This window comes from Lasiodiplodia theobromae (assembly GCF_012971845.1).
Source record: "Lasiodiplodia theobromae strain AM2As chromosome Unknown scaffold_33, whole genome shotgun sequence".
Taxonomy (NCBI): Eukaryota; Fungi; Ascomycota; class Dothideomycetes; order Botryosphaeriales; family Botryosphaeriaceae; genus Lasiodiplodia; species Lasiodiplodia theobromae.
Window position 1 is genome coordinate 158,374 of NW_023336512.1, and position 20,276 is coordinate 178,649.

Below are 20,276 nucleotides of genomic sequence, written 5' to 3' on the forward strand. Positions count from 1 at the left end.
GGAACGGCCAGTCATACCGCATCCTCCTGAATACTACATACTTTTTGTGCCACGCACCTGTGTCCTTGTTCTCCGCCCGTGCAAGCTGTCCGATTCTCTCCGCCACCCCTAACTGACCCTCGTCGTCTGCCTGCTGTGCGCCATCTGTGCAGTTCACAATGTGCCGGTTCCTTGTCAGTACCTACAGCTTATCGCCGAGAGTGGCATCTGCTCACACGCATACAGGTCTACAAGGGCAAGGACGAGATCCTGCTGTCGAAGCTGATTCTCGATCCCACCCATTCCATTCTTACCCAATCCTACGACTCGCGCCTCCGTTTGGTACCGCCCCGCCGCAATTCTGTTACCGCAATTGCGCGCCGACTCACATAGCTCTCTCCAGGATACGCGCCGGCCGCACAATGGCGACGGCTTCGGCGTTGGCTACTACACCTCTCCCGACCTCGGCCCTGAGCCCTGCATCTTCACCTCAACGATTCCCGCCTGGAACTGTATCAACCTCGAGCGCCTCGCTTCCAAGACCACCTCGAACCTGATCTTCGCCCATGTGCGCGCCACCACCGAGGGCAACCTGTCGGACAGCAACTGCCACCCCTTCCGGTACAAGAGCTTGATGTGGATGCACAATGGTGGCGTGGGCGCTTGGAAGCATGTCAAGAGGAGGCTGGCTTCGTCGCTGGGCGACCAGTGGTTCAACTTCGTGCAGGGTTCGACTGATAGCGAATGGTGCTTCGCGCTCTTCTTGGACTGCATGGACCGCATGGGACACTCGCCAGATGCGGAGGTTGGAGAGAATGGCTTCGGACACACGGTGTTGAGGAAGGCTATGCTGAAGACGATTGAGAGGATCAACGCGCTCATGAAGGAGGTTCCCGTAGATGTGAAGGAGGAGGACAAGCGGAGTCTGCTCAACTTTGCGGTCACTGATGGTAATAGCGTCGTGTGCACGCGCTATGTCAGCAGTAAGACCGACGAAGCGGCCAGTCTCTTTTTCTCGTCTGGCACGAGCTGGAAAGAGCAAAAGAACAGCAACATCGACGCCGACAAAAAGGACTACAAGATGGAGCGGAAGGACAAGGGCGCCGACATCGTCCTCGTTGCGAGCGAACCGTTGACGTTTGAGCGCGACAATTGGGTCACGGTGCCCACCAATTCGACCGTCACTATCCACAAGCAGACGGTCATGATCCACCCGATTATGGATGAATACTACGTAAGCAGCCTTCGATATATCACCCTGCAGCTTCGCGTGTTCCTGGAGCCTAATCTAACATGCATGATCTCCAGATCCAGGACCCAGCACACAAGCGGTCGTCCCAATTTGCAGTGCAGAAGGGCCAGACAATCACTGGCCCGGACAAGACGGCCATTTCTCAGCCGATGTCACGAGAGGGATCGGGACTGAGGACGCCAACGGCTGCGTTTGCATGCGGGTGATGCACGAGCGTTACATAAAGTGGCTTTTTGAGTGGGAGTGCTATTTGGAGTGTTTGGCGGCATAGCGAGCGAGTTTGGCGTTGAGTAAGCGGAGACGGGAATTGCATGTCAGCTGGCGTTCGGAACTTGGCCTATAGAATTTTCAGACGGCTGGCAGCGTCCAGCCAGCGGCTGGTCGATGGCTAGCGGAGTCCTTATAGATGAAGGTTGGGTGAGTCCTGCTTGTTCCAGCTTAAGCGAGCGAAAGAAGACGTTGTGAGGATACTTATTTCTGTCACTCTGCCATTTGCCAGCCACTCCGGCGTCGAGCCAATGAAAATGGCTGCGACTGGAACAACGGAAATTGTATCACCCCCGTACCCTGCTTCTGGGCGGCAGTGCATGTGAAGGATGTCAGCCCGTCAGCAGAAAAGTGGAGATGAGTGCCGGTTCCAGCGCGGCAGTCCTGTTTCTCTCTCGACGAGGAGACGGTTCTCCTTTCACCGACGGTCAATATGGCCTGGACTGCGGCTTCTTCGGAACTACTTGCTTTCTCAACGGCCTTCTGACAAGGCTGACCGCGCCAAGGCTATCAAGCTCTGGCACCCATGGCCCGTCCGCTTCCGCACAAGTCGCAGAGAGGCTCATAAGGCCAACACCTCCTTTCACTACGGTCATGTGTCGGCGACAGACATCGTGGATTTCCCCTTTTGCTGGTCACCAGCACCACTAGGCGATCTGCACCGAGGCGTTTTGATCTGCGCATGGATCGAGAAACCGAGATCTCCACAAAAAATCCCTATGTCCGGAATTGCTGCCGTAACAGTGCGCCCGTCCACCGACGTCGTTGAGCAGCTCAGCCCTCTTGACCAGAACAAAGCGCAACAACGTTACAGTCGGACGGAGCCTGCCACGCTCTTGCCAGCAGCCACGAATGCGACTGTGGAGCAAAGGCGGATCGCGGAGGCAGACGTTCTTTCTTGGCGTCTATTTTTGGGTACCGGCCCAGTGTCGTCCCTGGATGACCAGCTCCTCCCGAGAATATGCCAGCACTGACAGCGCCGCCCCCGGCTGGCGGCGCCTCTTCCTGTCCCTTCCAAGCCTAGTCATCTCCGCTCCCTCTCTGGGCCGTCGTCGCTTCCCGTCTCCAGCCTCCGTCCAGATCAGCCACCGTGCCAGCGCTAACAAGATGCTTTTTCTCCCACTGGCCGTGGCAACTCGTGTCATCCTGAAATCCTTCGCCAATTGATTCGGCGCCCCTCGGGAAGCTACTCGCCATGCGCTTTCCCCGCCCTAATGTGGGCCCGAGCCATCGTATTCACTCTAACAGCCCTGCGGCTCGAGCGGGCAGATCTACGCCAGTAGCGCCTGAAGCTATGCGTTGATGTAACTATGCTGCATCCTCCGGCTTATCCTTAAGTATCTTGCTTTCTCGCTCACTGCCCAGTCTTTCTCGAAGCAATTCTCACCTAATCAGCGGCTTGTCCCATTTATTTTAATTCAAACCCTCGGGTTCCTTCCCAGTCCATCGTTTGTATCGAACCCAAACGATGATCAAGTCGTTGTTTACCGTCGGCGTCCTTGCCGGCAGCTCCCTGGCAGCTCCGGCACCTGCTCTGAACGTCGCTCGCGGCCTCACTCCCTCTCCCGACGGCTCTTGCGGCGGCACTACTGGTTACACATGTGCTGGCTCGACATACGGCTCGTGTTGCTCGCAATACGGCTGGTGTGGTAGCGAGTCCACATACTGTGGCACGGGCTGCCAGTCTAGCGCCGGTACCTGCGGTGCTACTACGACATCGAAGCCCCCTGCCACTTCCAGCTCGAAGCCCACCTCCACGCCCACTAGTGGCGCCTCTTCGGGCTTGACCGACTGCTTGGGCGAGAAGGACGTGCCCATCAAACTGACGTCTGATGCCGACTTCTCCTCGCTCGCTAAGCCCTACAACCTCCACCTGCCTTACACCCCGGCTGTCATTGTCATCCCCACCACTGTCCAGCACATTTCCGATGCCGTCACCTGCGCCTCCCAGAATGACATCAAGGTTCAGGCCAAGGGAGGCGGTCACTCTTACGCCTCTTTCAGCTCTGGCGGTAAGGATGGCAGCATGATCATCAACCTCCAGGAGTTCCAGGATGTCACTCTTGACGACCAGGGTATTGCCAAGGTCGGTGGTGGCTTGAGGTTGGGCAACTTGGCGCAGACCATCTACGACAAGGGCAAGCGTGCTCTCTCTCACGGAACCTGCCCTGGCGTTGGTATCGGTGGTCACTTCACTCACGGTGGCTATGGTTACGCTTCGCGCACCTGGGGTCTTGCCATGGACCAGATCGTTGGCCTTGACGTTGTCCTCGCCAACGGTACCGCTGTTCACGCAACTGAGACCGAGTACGCCGATGTTTACTACGTAAGTGTCTTCCCTCAAGTATCTCTCTTTCACCCATACTGATACACCCTCCAGGCTCTTCGTGGTGCTGCCGACTCCTTCGGTATCATTACTTCTTTCTACCTGCAGACGCACGAGGCTCCCTCCAGCGTCGTCTACTTCGCGTACAGCCTGCCGGGCATGTTCTCTGATGCCAGCAAGACGGCCGGCTACTTCCAGCACATCCAGGATGTCTCGCAGAACTCCTCCGTCATTGACGCCAAGGTTGGCGGCATGGGCATGTACATGGACGGCTACGGCTTCTCGCTCTCGGGTTCCTACTTCGGCTCTCTCGACGACTTCAAGGCCAAGGTCGCGCCTGAGCTTCTCCGCGGCCTGCCCACGCCCACGACCTCGACCGTCGAGTCCCTCGGCTGGATCGACCTCCTCATCAAGCTCGGCGGCGCGTCCTCGCTCTCGACGCCCAAGACCGGCTACGACTCGCACGACAACTTCTTCGCCAAGTCCGTCACCGTGCCTGAGAGCACTCCCCTGACTGCCGACGCCCTGAACTCCTACTTCTCGTACATGATCCAGCAGGGTCCCTCTGCGCCCGCCTCTTGGTACTCGATCGTCAACCTGTACGGTGGTCCCGGCTCTGCCGTCAACGAGAAGGATGTCAACTTCGCCGCCTACAGCGACCGCAGCAGCCTGTGGGTTGCCCAGCACTACATCTTCACCGGTGCCGACGAGACCCTGCCCGGCGATGCCAGCCACCAGTGGCTGCAGGGCCTGAACGACGCCATGACCGACAAGATGCCCAACGCTGAGTTTGGTGCCTACCTGAACTACGTCGACCCTAGCCTGAGCGCCGAAGAGGCTCACAAGCTGTACTACGGTGACAGCTTGGCCCAGAAGCTGGTCGGTATCAAGAAGGAAGTCGACCCCAAGAACGTCTTCTGGAACCCCCAGGCGATTAGCGCGTAAAAAGCGTAATGTTTACTGTTCACGTTAATACTTTTCTGGGCCGAGAGTTCGGTGCTTAGGCGTAATGTTTTATGTTATGACACGCATACACATCCGTGTTCACACGGGACGTAGACGAGCAACGTAGATAGCTACGAAACTATAATATTTCTACTCCAATTTGCATTCAAAGAGACTTGCCTTGTGTTTGTTACGAATACCGCATCCGTGCTATTTGACTTGATGGGTTGCTATCTAGTCAATGGTGAGAATACCTTCGCCATTAGCAGTCATGGTGACTTGCAGGAAGTTTAAGTCCTCTTACTCTACAAAAGATACGACCTTTGTAGCAGGGAATTAAGATAGATATCTGTATAGATGCAAGTTTCAATAAAAATATTTCTAAGAATTAGAGCCTAGGCAGCTGAAATGTCCGTCCAAGTCATCTGATGGTATGCATATTGGCAGAGTTTAATTCGTCTTTACTTCCGGACCTGCAGCTGGAAACTATTGTAGATTATTTGATTTTCTATGCTTAAACTCAAACGTACTGCTATGTATATATTCTTCTATCTTCCTCCATCACCGACCAATGCCCAGTTGACTTTATCTTAGCTACAGTTATTACTATCGCACTAATATTAAACTATATATTCACGTATTGTTGCGTGAAGTTATAAATCACTTCTGTTTTATGCACATCTTCAAAAGGATTAAGAGGTCTTTAGTAAACCTGTGAGGACTATTCCTTTAAAACACGGTTTAACTTAATTACGAGTGCGCAAAAAATATAAATAAAAAAAAACGTAAAGCACCATGACAGACCTTGTACCGCCGCCCAGCATAGTCACCAAAATTTTGATCCTTTTTTTCGATACGTAAATTGGGAGCAGTGTAGGAAGGTCCAAGCGTTGCGACTAACAGGAAATTGGTGTAATGAAGTGGACACGTGAAGTAAGTGCGACAGTTCTGCAATACGTTCAATTGAGGATTCGCTAAGGGATAAAATGCAGGATGACGCAGGTGGTCGTCTGAGCTCCTCACTCACGATTTTAACCGGAAGAACAACACCGAGATGTTGTTGTTGCCGCCATGCCAAGGTGGGTTGTGGGTCTCTACCAGCCATGACTACCAATCGCTAGCGTGCCCCGCATGTCCATCACAGCATAAAGCCCCTCTATCATCCATACCAGACCAGCAACTTTTTGGATCTCTTCTTCTCTTGGTCGTATCCAAGTTCAAAGCCGTGATTCAAAATGTCTGTCGGAGTAGCTATTATTGGTAGCGGTAAGTGCTTCCTCAAACATCTTGAATATACTCTGACATCATCGACAGGCATTTTCGTCCGCGAGAAGCATATGGTACGCTGGTGCAACCCACCTTTCAGCTTTACAAGCTCACCCAAATTTCTAGCCTGCTGTCCAAGCAGCGCCCTCCTTGACGCTGAAGGCGCTGTTCTCCCGCTCTCTCAAATCGGCAGAAGCACTCGCATCTGAAGCCCCCAACGTCGATCTCTATAGCGAGGATGCCGGCGAAGGTAAGGGTTACTCTGACCTGCTCGCGCGACCGGACATCAAGGGCGTGATCATTGCGTATGTAGACCGGAACTTATAATCCGAAACCAACGGGAATCATCCACTAATGGGGAATACCCAAGGCTCCCAATTCCAGCCCAGCCGGCTTACATCAAAGCCGCTCTGAGTGCTGGCAAGCATGTCCTGTCGGAAAAGCCTATCGCGAAGGATGTTGCCGAGGCCCGTGAACTGCTCGAATGGTACAACAAGAACATTGACAAGAGCAAAGTCACGTGGGGCGTGGCAGAGAACTTCCGTTTCTTCGAGTCCTACCAGTACGGCGCGGAGAAGGTGAAAGAGCTTGGAAAGGTGGTAGCGTTCAGCCAGAGGATGCACATTCTCGTGAAGGAAGGAAGCAAATATCACGGTAAGCTCCCCGCTCCATAAGAAGGGCAAATGTATGAGGGAAGGAAGAAGTAAAGAGGAGCTGACGATGGCCCGATTCAAACAGCGACGTCCTGGCGCAAGAACCCCACCCACCAAGGCGGCTTCCTGCTCGACGGCGGCGTCCACTTCATCGCCGCCGTCCGCATGCTGGTCTCCTCGGCCGGCGACGCGACGTCCGTCTCGGCTCTGACGGCGCAGCACATACCGTACCTGCCGCCCGTCGACACCGTCGACGCCGTCTGGCGGCTCAGCAACGGCGCCTCGGGCACCTTCTCCACGAGCTTCGCTGCGCCTGTCGGCGGCCACGAGTACCGCGTCGTCTGCGAGCGCGGCACCGTGACCACTGGCTTCGGCTCGGCGCCGATGTCGCCGGCCTTTGTCACCGTCCAGCGCGCGGGCGTTGACGGAGAAGAGCGCAAGGAATTCCCTGAATCGACCTTCGGAGTGGGCCCGGAGGTTGCGGCATGGGGTGAAAAGTTGGAGAAGGGCGGGTTCGACGAGAGACAGGCGCCGGAACAGGCACTGAAGGATTTGGAGATCGTATGTTCCCTGCTCATCACTTTGATCTTGACAGACCGAAACTCGAGTAGATCGGCTGACGGTTCGATTCTAGTTGGAGGCCATGCTGAGGAGTGGAGAGCAAGGGGGAGTCCCAGTAACCCTGCAGTCCTAGATCGTCTTAGCCACTATTGCTGCTTGAAGATACAGAACGAACTAGACCTGGAGTTCCCCCAACGACTGTCAGTGACAGACTCGGAGGCACACACATGCTTCGGAGATGTAGTGATTTACATAGTTCATGAATCTTTTTGTTTGCAACCCGCCTGATTGCTTTCAAGACATCTCGCCCATGCCCTTTATCCTAAAACGCCTCAAGCCATTTCGGCCATGCATATCCCATCGGTATTTGTACAACATGACCAACTGTCGCTAACTCGATTGCCCCTTCGTCATAGGTTCTGCCCGCTCCATGCCCTAATATTTGGTACGATTTTTGTCTATCAAATCAAACACATGGTTCATACTCTCCTTGTTCTTTTGCTCCGCTCCCACTTCCGCCATATCATTCCACTTGGTGACCGGGGCGGCGTCAGGCTCGGAAACCTTGACCTTGGAGGAATAAGCAGCATCACCAGAGCCCCAGGGGGCGACGCCAGGCACGTCGACGATGTCCTCGAGCTTGCTGCCAAGCTTGACAACCGAGTGGCGGATCAGGCGGGGGTCGAGACCCATGGTACGGCGCAGGGCGTGCTGGGCGCGAGGCGAGGCATCGAAGCGTATGATGAAGTGGTGTCCAGCATAGTGGGTAACCTGGTGCTTGCGGAATGGCTTGGGCAGCTGGAAGACGCCCCAGTTGGTGACACCGCGCACAACGCCGCCGCTGTTGAGGACGATGCTGCCGGCAGTCTTGGCGATTCTATAGATACCGCAGAGGGGCCGGAATCAGCAAACAGTATGCGCGAATGGGAGAGAGAAGTCGTATTTGGTGGGATGAGGAAGCAGGTTATGCGGAGGCGGCAGCATACTCTTTGACTTCGTGGATCTTGCCCGGTCGGACCTGCGCATTGGGTCAGCAATCGCGCTTCTGCGGAGGGACAGAGCAGCGGGCGTACAATTCCTATTAATTCGTACAGCATGATGGCGGCGGGGGTGAGCGGCTTAGCACGCGTCTGCACATCCGTCAGTCTCTAAGAAAGTCGCGAGCGCCGGCCACCGACCGGTCATTCGTTTCTCCACTCGCCGCTCATGATTCCGGCGGCGCGCCGCATGCACGAGCCATCTATTCTCGTCATCGAAGCTCTCTCGCCGAGCGCTACTCTTATCACAACCACCGAAATCCTCCGCCTCACACCACAGAAAAAATGGCTGCCCGGTCCTCAATCGCTCGCGCTGCCCGCCAATTGACCTCCGCTGCCCGCGCACCGCGCCCTTTCGCTTGCCGGAGCGCAGCACCAGCTTGGAGCAAGCAGAGCTTCAGGCAGTTCTCCGCATCGGCTGCCAGTGAGTCCGCCCGAGTGCCCCTCGCCCGCCGATGCTGGCCGCTAACCACGCACGCTCGACGCCTGCAGTTTGGGAGAAGAAGTACACCCAGGACCACGAGTGGATTGAGCTGGCCGCCGACGGCAAGACTTGTGCGTTGCTCCCTCTGTTCTGCCTTCGCTGCATCCAAATTCCACCCCGCCGATGAGCTCTCGCCATTCCCTCCGACCGAATGACTCGCCGGTTCGGCGTGATTATTATCTTTGCGCAATACATAATAACCTTTGCTTTTGATAAACAGTCACCCTGGGAATCTCCAACTACGCCGCCAACGCGCTGGGCGATGTCGTCTTCGTCGAGCTGCCCGTCCCCGACACCGAATTTAGCGGCCACGATGCCATTGGCGCCGTCGAATCGGTCAAGAGCGCCTCCGACATCCTGACCCCGCTGCCGGGTAAGGTTATCGAAGTCAACAAGGACCTGGAGGCAAAGCCGGCCACCATCAACAAGAGCCCCGAGGGCGACGGTTGGATCGCAAAGCTGGAACTGGCTGAAGGCGCCGACCCCACCGAGGGCTTGATGAGCGCCGAGGAATATAAGACTTTCACTGAGGAATAAGGAAGGGAAGGGAATACACAACAGTTAAAGCATATGTGCTAGGCGAATTCAACATTGCTGACAACGCCGGGCTTGGAATGAGTCGTGCGCATTACAGATGGTCGAGCCCGGATGTTGACATTGGAAAACAGGTATAGATTTGAAGAATACCAGACTTGACTGCGAATAAACAACAGGATTTAGACGTCAAGAGTCTTCCCCAGCTTGGAGCTCTCCTTCGCCAGTTCGACCAACCGAATGACTGCCGCTGCCTCCTCTGCCTTGACCGGCACCTCATCTTCGCCATTGTATGCCTTCTCCAAGATGCGGTAGTACTCGACATAGGTCTTGGGCGGCAGGGTGGCATGCGTCTGGCGCACCGGCTTGCCGTCCTTGATCAGTGTCACAGTACCATGGTGACTCTCCGGGTCAACACCGTAACCCTCCTGGCCAGGCCGAAGACCAGCCAACAACTGATCCTCCTGCACATCCAGGTGGAACTTCTTGAAGCTGCCCTTGTCGCCGCGGACCCAGTAGCGCAGCTGCTCTTCCTCGACGCTCAGCACCGCCGCGCGCGCCGTGGCGAGCATGCCGTTTGCATAGTGAAGGTGCACGGTGAACGAGTCGCCCGGCTCGGCGTGACCGGCGCTGAGGGGCGCATCGCCGCGCGTGTTGCCGAGGAAGGCGGTGATGCGCGCGGGTAGGCCGAAGAGCGTGACGACCTGGTCGAGCAGATGCGTGCCGAGGTCGTAGATGGCGCCGTTGCCCGGGCGCGTCTCAGCCTTCCAGCCGGCGCGCAGCGTGGGCGAGTAGCGGTCGAAGTGCGTGTTGAAGTCGACGATGCGGCCCAGCGTGCCATCGGCAAGCAGCTGGCGCAGCGTCACGAAGTCGGCGTCCCATCGCCTGTCTGGATACGCGAGAAAAAGCTTCAAGTCAGCAAGCGGCTCGCCATGGAATAAGAGTGCTCATTGTTGTGCGTTTGGGAGTGAGACAGTGCGGTTGTGACGGAGTGCATCCTGCGCATTCTCGCCCAACTGCCGTTCCTTTTGCCCAACCCCCCCGAGATGCGTAGTGTGCATTGCAAGGACTCTTCCACGGAGAAAGGTAGTGATCTACCGGCCGCCTGAGATCCCCGCCAAGACAAAACAGCACGCGAAACGCCCAGTGACTCAAGCCTTTTCTTCTGCTTTCTAAGACAGAGGTGGTCTTGGGGCCTTGATGTGTCTGGAGTCTTAGGCGTGCCGGATGATCTTGGCGCGGATGAGGCAGGTAAGGTGTGCAGTCCTGCAACATGATCTTCGCGGGGTGTGGCGCAGGAGGCGTCTTGAATGCATTGACTGAGGTGACGGCGCTAAGAATGGTGATTGGGCGCAACAATGTGAAAGGGGAGGACTTATTCGGCCTTAATGTGCACATGATTGGTGGAAGAGGGGGTAAACAGGGACGGAAAGCGTCTCAGAATATCGAGAGCAACAAGGAAAAAGGTTATCTTGCTACGCACTCTGATACACGGCGATCTGGCGCCCCTTCTCGCGGGCCAGCGCCACCAGCTCCGCGGCCTCGGCATGGGTCGGCACGAACGGCTTCTCGACGACGACATGCTTGCCGGTCTCGAGCGCGCGCTTGGTCAGGGCGAAGTGCGAGTCCGGCGGCGTGGTCACGACGACGACGTCGACGGCCGCGTCGGCGAACAGCTCGTCGGCGCTGCGCCACGACTTGGCCGTCGGGTGGTCCGCGCCGCAGTCGTCGCCGGGCTTGGGCGTCCGCTGCACGATGCCGTACAGCTTGAACGACGGGATCGACGTCAGGTGCGGGATGTGGAAGATCTTGGCCGACAGGCCGTAGCCGATGATGCCGAAGTTGAAGGTCTTGCTCGCCATGGTTGTTGCTTTGCGTGAGGGAGGAGAAAGACGTATGGTATCAGCTCTTGGAGCGGGGTTGGGTCTGGGTAATTGGAGAAAGGACGAGGCGGATGATGAGAACACTTCACGACGGGAATCACTCCCTTTTGTCTTCTAAATATTTTTTTCTTGGTATCCATGATGTCTACTTCCGACTTGATGAGCTGATGACCTATTACCAACCAAATCTCCACTTCGCAAGAGCGTGCGCCGCTGATGAACAAATCACGAGAGTAGCCCATTTGTGATTGCCTTTGGAAGTCAAAAGCCGATGGCGAGCGGTGTCCCAAACTGGCGCCAATCGCCGTTTGGATCCCGGGTGAACCGTGGGAAGGTATTTCCCGCGGTGGGCAGGAAGGTCCAAGGCGTGGAGGCGCACGGCCAAGTGGGGATGGAGGGGTAACACGTGACGGGTGCTAGCACATCGGAAGGTACTTCACGAATTATGTGAGCGGATTTTTCGTTTTCGTTTTGCTAAATGCGAGGTGCGAGGTACCGTACTTGGTTGCCGCCGGAGCCATAACCGGCTGAGTCTCGGACAGAGACGCCGAGGACTTGGTGCCAAGAGAGGACCAAGACATATGATCCAAGAATCCGAATGCTTGTTTGCAGGTTTTCATGCTCCATTCCGATCTTCTTTCATGAGACACTGGGGGAATCATTTCATTAGTAGCTTGTACGCCCTCCTGCCTATCGCCTGTTCCCGCTTGATGAACTGTAGATCAAAATCCCAAAACACGCTAATCCTCCAATCCAAAAGATGGCCGTCTCAGCGCATCCCTAGGTATACGACGTCATCCTCCTCGTTCCCTCTTCAGACCTCAAACGAAACAACATCCCATCTTCATAAACTCGGTTATGGACCCTTTGGCAGCTCCCTTCTCGCCCTTCTTGGCATAATTCTGATGCCAGGTATAGTCTCTTTCGCGCTGTAGCAACAGCCGCACCGCCTGCTCGCCGTCCCTTGGCGGGCGACCCAACAGTTGGCCCATCAGCGGGGACACGGTAGCGGCCTTGCCCGTCTCGAAGCTGTGCAGCAACGACACCCAATTGCGGAAAAATGCCTCGCCTTTGCCACCGATGTCCCTGTTCGCACTGCGCTTGACGTATTCCTCGTCCGAGACGTACTCGATGCGCACCGCGCGGCTGGAGGCCTGGTTGATCACGCTCGCTAGGGTTGATAGCTTGATGGCGCGCGGGCCGGTGAGAAGAACCTGCAGGGCCGTTAGTGATCAGCGGATTGGCAAGTCAAATACCCCCGTAAAAGAGGAGCAGATATGAGATCACGTACGTTCTGCCTTTCAAATCCATCTACCATCATCAATTTCGCCGTCGCCTCGCCCAGCTCTTCGCGCAGCGCAAACGCCACCTCGCCGTCGCACGGCAGGTACAGCACCTGCTGCGGATCCTTGGGGTACCAATTCAAAAACACGGGAAACGCGTCCGCATACACGCCTTCACGCACGATGGTCCACACGAGCTGCGACTGGCGCAGCATCTTCTCCGTCTCGAGATGCGCCACCATCAATTCGACGTCCCACGGTTGGCCGTCGACGCCACCAATGCCAAGACTGGAGTAGTAAACGCGCCCCACGCCGGCCTGCTCGGCGGCGGTGACGACATTGTGGTGCTGCTGTTTGCGCTTCTCGTTGTCGAAGGTGTTGGTCGAGACGAAAAAGAGCTTCTTGACGCCCTGGAAGGCGCGCATCAGCGACGTGATGCTCTCGAAGTTGGTGTGTCGGAACTGCAGGCCGCGCGACTCGTACGTTGATCCCAGGTGTTCGCGAGTGGAGCCGACGGCGATGGCGGACGTCGGCACGCCGTTTTTGAGCAGCGTCGACAGGATCGCCGTGCCGAGACCGCCCGTGGCGCCGGTAATGAGAAACTCGACTGGAGGTTTGCCGGTGGCCATGATGTTGGTGTTTTTGGGGGAGAGTTAAAAAAAAAAAGTGAACAGGTAAGGAATGTTGGGTGCTCTTCCGTCTTCTTTCCCCTTATTCTCTTTCGTCCGAGTGTGTCGCGGTAGGAGAAGAGTGGATGACACGGTTACGAGCAATTCGCGCGATGGTGAGATATATAGCTTGACTCCGTGTTCGTTTTTCTCAGCTCTGCCATGCTACCTAATCCACACCCGCTGCGCCGCAATGTCTCCTTCAATGCGGGGTTGCAGCGCGGTTTGCGAGAACGAACGTAATGGAAAGACAAACTGCTGACGGAACGCGCGATGTTGGCGCAAGGAATTGGTAAGACAACGGCGAATGAGTGAAGCTGTGTCTGCGAGCGCGCGCGGTACGGCGCGGGTTCTCTGGGAAAAGGAGGAGAGGAGCGCGCAAGGCGAAGGCGAGGCTGGGGGCTGTCGGAACTGTTCTGGGGACTAGCGTAGGGCTGATGGATGTGAGATCGACGGTCAGCGAGCGGTGCGACTCATTGGTTTCTAAATTCGGACCTGGCCAGTGAAGGTTATCGGGTGCCTAACGCAATCCAGAAGCCGGTCCGCGTCAGGGTGTGGTGGATTATATCGTCCGGCAGTTTTTTTTGTCAGCAGGACGCTGCGTTGTGAATATGCATGGCGCCCGAAAAGTTGACCAAAGAGCAAAATAGCCGGCAAATGGAGGGCTACCGGTGGGATTTTGTAGTGGTGTGATTAGTGGACAGGCATCTCATGGCGGGCGGTGGAACTACGGCCGGGTCTGGAATGAAAGGAGCTGTTCCGGCCCTCTCCAAAATTCGCGTGCACAGCCATCTCCTCCAATCTCGCTCCTCGTCCAGCGGCTGCGCAAATGTGCGCGCAACGGTCGGATACTTCGATATTGGACTGTCTGCTTCCTGAGCAAGAAAGAGGGGGAGACGTGACTAGGGAGTTACACGTGCGGGGTTAAGAAGGTGCGCTCGCAATCAAAGTCGACGACTTGGCAGTGCGTTCACTCACACATAGTCATTTGCAAACAAGCATAAACAGATCCACCCAGACCAGCCTATATGCCGGACATTAAGGCAGGAGGTTCGTCCGAAATCACGGCTTTCATCAACTATTGACCAGAACGTGACAGCGAGCAAGGTGAAGAAAGCCAAGCGTCTCGCTTGCCGGCCTCTGGGGTTCGCTAACTCAAACTTTGTTCTCTGATTCGTGCCGCCCTCAACGCCAAAAGATTAGCCTCTTCCATCTGTCTACGTGAGACAAACAGACTGAAAAATGCAGGAAGGCGCCTAGCAGAACTCACGATAGCCGAGCAGCGACGGTCTGCGAGGCGCCGTGAAACGAGGTGTGGAGGCGAGAGAAGCAGGACAGTTCCGGTTGAAAAGGGAAAGACTGGAGTGCGGGCCTGAGAGGTGCAGGGCCGCCCAGCGACCATTTCACCACCACCACAGCCGCTCTCCACCACAGCCATCACCACGCCCACTCACGTGCTCGGCGCTTTCCACTCTCAGCCAGGCCCTCGGCCATACGAGACTCATCTCGGCAGTGCCCGCTACGCGCTCGGTCTTTGGCTGGCCCTGGCTCCTGAGACTGCATCTGAAACATCTCTTGCTCCGCCCAGGAGAGGTCCGCGACACCACCAGTCTGGGCAAGGGCATCGCATCGCCTCGGATCGCCGTGATGTTGCGCATAGTAATAGCATCCACCCCGGGGCCGAAGGGGCCCAAACGCCTCTCGTCGCCAGCCAGCGTCCCGTGCGGCTCCTCTTATTCTCTACCCGCCCACCAACCTGGCTACCTGTTCGCGCCCGCTGACGCTCTCGCGCCGAGCCTCTACGTTCGACTTCTCTCATTACTTACTTTCTTTCGCCCGTCTTCGTTCTTTCTCCGCCGTAGAGCAGCCGGTCTGCGCTTTCTTTAATCTCATATTCCTAGTTTTTCCTCTGCGCCGCTGCTGCAAAGCTCCGGCGTCCGTCCGTCTTTAGCGCGTCTTCTTCCCCAGAGGCATGGTATTGGAAAGCCCAGATACGCGGTAGCAACGAGCGTGGCCAGCAACTTCACCACATCCAAAGCCAACATCTCGACCACAATGTCCTCCTCACGCCCACGGCGCACCGGGCCGATCCGCAGATCGCAATACGGTTACCGTGTTCCGCCACTGGAGCTGCGCGAGGCCCTCGCCACCAAATTGCAAGCAATTGCGCAGCGGGGGCCCCAGCAGGAAAACCCGGCACAGGCGCCGGAGCCTCTCAGCGATGACGAAGACGCGGAATTGGAGGGGGAAGATTCCTCATCGGACGACGAAGCCGAAGGCGACGAAAGCTCGGCCAGTTCGTCAGGAGCATCGTCCCCCGAGACCTCTCCCGTGCCCTCGCCAACTACCGCCGCCCCCACAACCAGTGCTCTATCGCAACCAGCACCTGCCGGACTCTCGTCGACCTGGTCAACTAGCGTTCTCGCCGCTCCCACTTCGACTTTCAATCCCACCAACAGAGAGGAGGACGACAGTGATAGCGACGAGCCGGACGAAGACCCTACCGGACCCGCCTTGACCAGGGGCCCGCGGCCGACCGGTGCTTCTGGCACTGCCGCGGCCCAGCTATCCTCGGATACTGCCGCGCCTTCACTATCTGCGCCGAATGGTGCCGAGCAATCTGGAGAAGTTTGGGTAATGGGCGGTCCTCCCCCTCCAAAGCCGCCCTCCTCGGGCATCTCACAGACGACTGAGCACACTCTGATCGCTGCTGGCTCCATTGGTGCGTGATTCCCTGCCCATATCAAATCCCATCATCTAATCCCAATCAGGTGCGACTTTGCTCATTGTGTTGATAATCTGGGGCGTGTACACGATGCGTAAGAAGGGACTCACGTTCCGCGATCTGGTACAGATGTCGCGGCGCTCTCGCGGTCGGCCGGACCGTACCTATGACATTGCGAAGCCTGCTGTCCACCGCATGCCGGCCTACATGTCGGAGGATAAGGAGAGCATGCCTCTTCCGCAACCGCCTCAGGTCTCTTACCGACCTGATAGCGGTCAGCGTGATTTTTTCGGGTAAGTCAAGGCAGCTTCGTCGTGGATTCAAGATGTGTTTTGATGCCCGTCGTTTCAACCCGGTCATGAGGCTAACTTGAATTCAACTAGCGGCTCTTTTGGTCTTCGTCCGAGCACACCTCAGGCGTCCACTCGCACTTTCCTGGACGACACCACACCACCGCGAAATCTTTCGAGAGCTCCGTCCAACGCTCGTTCTAGTGGTTCAAGTTCACCAACCTTGCTGCCCCTGCAATCCCAGCAGCCATCGTTCTTGTCGAGAAGCAATTATGATGGCTCACCACCACCATCGTTGCCCATTCAGAGATCCGAGTCGTACAAGAGCAGTCAAGGACAAAGCCGCTATAGCGCAGAGCGTGATGACATCGTCTCGCCCGAGGCCCCTGGGCCGACATACCAGAATTTCACGACAAGCCGGCGCTTTACCGCGAAGAAGGAACCTAGCTACGAAAGTCGCTTCAGCTGGACGCAGTCGTCTCAAGCCCCACCGACCCCCATCGAGCCCACAACGCCACACTCGGTCGGACGCTCCAGTATAGCGCCAACGGAGAGGAGCAGTGTGGCGCGATTCCGCACTGTTGACTCGTGGGTCGGCAACCAGACGGGCCGCATCCCGTCGACGCAGCTGCGCGAACAGCCGCACTGGTCGTACCGCCAGAGCACTAGCACCAACGGCGGCCTAGGCCAGGTCGACGAAGGACAGCCTGGCTGGCAGCCAGAAATCCCCGCTTCCAGCGTTCCTACCGTCCCCGCGGTGCCCAGCCAGTACAAGCCGGGGGGAGCGGCGTACCACCAGCGCCAGAACACGTCGTACAGCGATCAAACCGTCTTCCGCCAGCATCCCGGCACTGAGGTCAAGATTCCGAGAGGAAGCTTGGTGCCGAGCGAGGTATTGGACGCGCATATGATCCCCTCTGCACTTTAACCCAGAAAAAAAAATCCAAGTAATATTTACGGCCTTTCACACGGCCATAAAAAACAGGGTGCGGAATGTCGTCAATCACTACATGTGAGTCCAAGATGAGATGTTAATCTGAGTCGCATTTCTTTGGCGTTTGCTGGGATGCTCCACTGGCTGGAACGGCAAATCTGCCATGCATGCGCCTCTTAATATCACGGCTGTCCATATGTTGGGTCTAAAAGTACACTCCTTTAGGTAAGATTTGGGGGTCGGTCGGTCGGTCGGATTTTGGCATGACGGGAAGAGGCGTACACGGTGCTCACGTCGGGGATTGGAGCGAGAAAGTTCCCTCCCGGACTCATGCGGGGCTTCTTTTTCCACGTGTCCCACCGTATTGAGCTGCTGGTTGGCGAAAAGGGAAATCGTGGATGCATGTACACGCGTGTTGGTCTTTGCTTTCTTTTTATTGATACCAACTTGATACCTATTGTGTATAGCGAGCTGTCCACGTCTGGGGGAAGAAAGAAATGGCAATGAAGATCAACCATATCAGATACCCGAGTCAATCGTCGTTTTACTTTTCTCGATTTGAATTCCTCCTTTCTTATTCTGGCATTATGCGCTCAACCGATCCGGATTGCTTCTCTTCCGGTAGGATCATGAAACGGGAGGGGCGGCACGAACTTGGCTTTCCTGGCGCTATGGGAATGCTGAGAGGGGGATGTAGGCCTTGGTGAAACGAAACTTGCGGCCTAGCGGGCGAATGCTGGTCATAAATGTGTCGTGTGGCGCAGTCGATGCTACGTCAGTGATTCGGGATCGTAAGCAGCGGTGGTCTGGCCTTCCCCTCTCTCAGCAAGGTACTTCTTCTTTGGGAAGGAGGTCTCGTGTGGCAGATAATGCCGTGCTATACGGCGCGCTGGCGGTGGATGGGCCTTGGCGGCTTTTTCGAAACCGGGATCAAGACTGTCTACGTTCTGGAAAGGTTGGCGGGTGACATTGTGGTGATAGGGTTTTTCTGGTGTAGGGGAGAATTGAGAATTTAATCATCAACAATGACACTTTGGGTAAATGAGAGAAGAATCCAAGATTAATACGGAATATTTTGCATACCGAAGATCTACTAAACGGTGACATTTTGTCTACTCATGTAGCTCAACATGAATTTCTTAAAGAATATCCGCTAGGTAATTTGATAGAAGATGTGTAATGCTGCAGCTCTTTATCAAGCTCGCCGAAACTCTGGGGTACTGATGACTGACTAGTATAGAAAAGAGAGCGTCTAGAATTAAGTCATAGAAATTCGCCGACATTCTTATCTCAACCGTACTCGGCGGACATGAATGCGGTCGTGGCTATATGTGGTTGATAGCGCAGCACCAAAGAGCTTACGTGAAAGTATATAAAGAACCCGATTTATTCTATATACGCTCACATTCCACACAAGACATGCAATCTCGCACTCATCTGTGGAGGCTGGAAGCCGCGCACTCCGCCGTGTCCCACAGTGTTCCGCGTCGACTTTCCGCATACGGTTAGGCTGGCGGGTACTTTGGACAGATTCACGCTTGCCCCACTTTCGCAAGGATAAGCGGAGTAGCGGCGTGCAAGGGACGCAGGCTACAAAATCTCCATTGGATGCTCGTCTACGCCTTTCTCTTCCTTTTCCTCTGTCAATTCTTGCATCTTTGACGACTACTTCTCCCATTGCGCCATCCTGACCCGACGATTGGGACAGACGGGTTCAATCAGCTGAATCTCTTGGTCGTACACACGCGTCATTCGCCGACGATAAGGGCATCTGTTCGGAGTCTACCGAAGCTCTCTGCACACATTCCTCATACCAAACCGCAAGAGACACGACCTCTTGCTATATCAAGCGATACAACAAACCACCCTGAGGTTTTCTCCGCCTTGTTCTTGGATGGCAAGCTCAGGGAACTTTGGTGACGAAATATTTACGAGACAAGAGGATCCCGGCTAGTTCGACAGAGTATCAGCAAAGTATCAAAGGATTCAAAGAGAAAAAAGAAAAGATGGCGATCAAAGTTACTCGCATGACGCCCGCCGATATCGACGGTGCTATCATTACCATTCAGCAGGCGTTTGCGGACGATCCTTACTCGAACTGGGTGTTTGACAAGTCCCAGGTATGAATAGTCCTTATTTGCCCTCTTCGGTTCTTCTGCGCTGCACCCGAATTTTCCCCTTGTTCTTCTTCGTTCTTTCTCTTTGCATCGTCCTGGACCTCAAGGATTTTTTCCTGGTCTCGGGCTCGGGTCCAGACTGGTACATATCTGAGCGGAGGGTAGCGATAAAGTGGTGCTCCCCGGCCCATGAAAAAATGCAGCTGACAAGATATGATCAGTACAATTCCGCCCGAAACCACCAGTCTCTTACCCTTCGCTGTTACTGGGGTATCAAGCATGGACTCTTTTACGTCGCCAAAGACCCAAGCTCCTCGGAGCCTGATAAGGTTCTTGGTACGGCCATGTGGCTCCCTCCGACTCCGCCTGATCAACCGGATTCCTGGTCCCTTTGGTACAGCAACTGGATGCTCTGGTTCCAACAGGGCCTGATGAACCTGCGCTTTGGTCGCGGTGGCCTCCGAGTGCACCGTTATTGGATCTGGAAAGATGCACAGGCCAAGGCACAGGCGCGTCTTTGGACCCACGAGAAGGGTTACTACTTCTGCAACATCGTAACTATCCTTCCGGAGTACCAAGGCAAGGGTATCGGCAGGGCGTTGATGGAGGAGGTGCTGCAGATGGCAGATGAGCAGGGCATTCCGGCATACTTGGAAAGCTCTCGAAAGGATCCGAACGTGCCGATCTACGAGAAGTTTGGGTTCGAGCTGAAGAAGGAGATGGAATGCGACGACGACGGAGATGCTATCATGCTCTATTGCATGACCAGAGAGCCTCGGGGAGTTGCTGACGGAGAGGCGAAGAAAGCTGGCGGCTATGGCACGTTCGAGGGAGCAAACGGCAGTGGCCAGAATGGTTCCGCGGCGTAAGTTCCCAGGCAAGCATTTCGGCGAAGCTTCCGCTCGCTTGGCAGTATCGGGTGAGCGGATTCCCCTTTATCAGCCTTAGATCCTACACCAAATACTATTTCGTGCTAAATTTCGAAGAAATCATCGAGAGCTGAGACTTGCGACGCCCCCTCGCCTGATACACGACCGAGGCTTTGGAAATTGCCGGGCTGAAGACTGGTGCC

At 55.8% G+C, this 20,276-nt stretch overlaps 9 protein-coding genes across 9 annotated transcripts; 6 read left to right on the forward strand and 3 right to left on the reverse strand.

Annotated features, from left to right (window-relative positions):
• Positions 1–158: 158 nt before the first annotated feature.
• On the forward strand, positions 159–1,437 carry LTHEOB_9693 (Glutamine amidotransferase; the record flags this gene model as incomplete). The annotated part of the gene is made up of 4 exons (XM_035519308.1): positions 159–173; positions 226–321; positions 383–1,213; positions 1,288–1,437. The coding sequence occupies 4 exons, from the start codon at positions 159–161 to the stop codon at positions 1,435–1,437; spliced, it is 1,092 nt and encodes a 363-aa protein (XP_035368582.1).
• A 1,529-nt stretch (positions 1,438–2,966) lies between these two features.
• LTHEOB_9694 (Glucooligosaccharide oxidase) lies at positions 2,967–4,769 on the forward strand (the record flags this gene model as incomplete). Its single annotated transcript, XM_035519309.1, has 2 exons — positions 2,967–3,824; positions 3,879–4,769. 2 exons carry the CDS (start codon positions 2,967–2,969, stop codon positions 4,767–4,769), a joined length of 1,749 nt encoding a protein of 582 aa, XP_035368583.1.
• Positions 4,770–6,004: 1,235 nt separating this feature from the next.
• LTHEOB_9695 (Oxidoreductase) lies at positions 6,005–7,382 on the forward strand (the record flags this gene model as incomplete). Its single annotated transcript, XM_035519310.1, has 6 exons — positions 6,005–6,035; positions 6,084–6,109; positions 6,162–6,340; positions 6,406–6,689; positions 6,774–7,249; positions 7,323–7,382. 6 exons carry the CDS (start codon positions 6,005–6,007, stop codon positions 7,380–7,382), a joined length of 1,056 nt encoding a protein of 351 aa, XP_035368584.1.
• Positions 7,383–7,684: 302 nt separating this feature from the next.
• LTHEOB_9696 (37s ribosomal protein) lies at positions 7,685–8,346 on the reverse strand (the record flags this gene model as incomplete). The annotated part of the gene is made up of 3 exons (XM_035519311.1): positions 7,685–8,126; positions 8,236–8,267; positions 8,323–8,346. The coding sequence occupies 3 exons, from the start codon at positions 8,344–8,346 to the stop codon at positions 7,685–7,687; spliced, it is 498 nt and encodes a 165-aa protein (XP_035368585.1).
• A 395-nt stretch (positions 8,347–8,741) lies between these two features.
• On the forward strand, positions 8,742–9,307 carry LTHEOB_9697 (Glycine cleavage system h protein; the record flags this gene model as incomplete). The annotated part of the gene is made up of 2 exons (XM_035519312.1): positions 8,742–8,841; positions 8,991–9,307. The coding sequence occupies 2 exons, from the start codon at positions 8,742–8,744 to the stop codon at positions 9,305–9,307; spliced, it is 417 nt and encodes a 138-aa protein (XP_035368586.1).
• Positions 9,308–9,486: 179 nt separating this feature from the next.
• On the reverse strand, positions 9,487–11,166 carry LTHEOB_9698 (Nad binding rossmann fold protein; the record flags this gene model as incomplete). Its single annotated transcript, XM_035519313.1, has 2 exons — positions 9,487–10,193; positions 10,788–11,166. The coding sequence occupies 2 exons, from the start codon at positions 11,164–11,166 to the stop codon at positions 9,487–9,489; spliced, it is 1,086 nt and encodes a 361-aa protein (XP_035368587.1).
• An 842-nt stretch (positions 11,167–12,008) lies between these two features.
• LTHEOB_9699 (uncharacterized protein) lies at positions 12,009–13,099 on the reverse strand (the record flags this gene model as incomplete). Its single annotated transcript, XM_035519314.1, has 2 exons — positions 12,009–12,401; positions 12,479–13,099. 2 exons carry the CDS (start codon positions 13,097–13,099, stop codon positions 12,009–12,011), a joined length of 1,014 nt encoding a protein of 337 aa, XP_035368588.1.
• A 2,094-nt stretch (positions 13,100–15,193) lies between these two features.
• LTHEOB_9700 (uncharacterized protein) lies at positions 15,194–17,081 on the forward strand (the record flags this gene model as incomplete). The annotated part of the gene is made up of 3 exons (XM_035519317.1): positions 15,194–15,860; positions 15,910–16,156; positions 16,247–17,081. 3 exons carry the CDS (start codon positions 15,194–15,196, stop codon positions 17,079–17,081), a joined length of 1,749 nt encoding a protein of 582 aa, XP_035368589.1.
• Positions 17,082–19,114: 2,033 nt separating this feature from the next.
• LTHEOB_9701 (Acetyltransferase) lies at positions 19,115–20,073 on the forward strand (the record flags this gene model as incomplete). The annotated part of the gene is made up of 2 exons (XM_035519318.1): positions 19,115–19,207; positions 19,426–20,073. 2 exons carry the CDS (start codon positions 19,115–19,117, stop codon positions 20,071–20,073), a joined length of 741 nt encoding a protein of 246 aa, XP_035368590.1.
• Between the last annotated feature and the right edge of the window lie 203 nt (positions 20,074–20,276).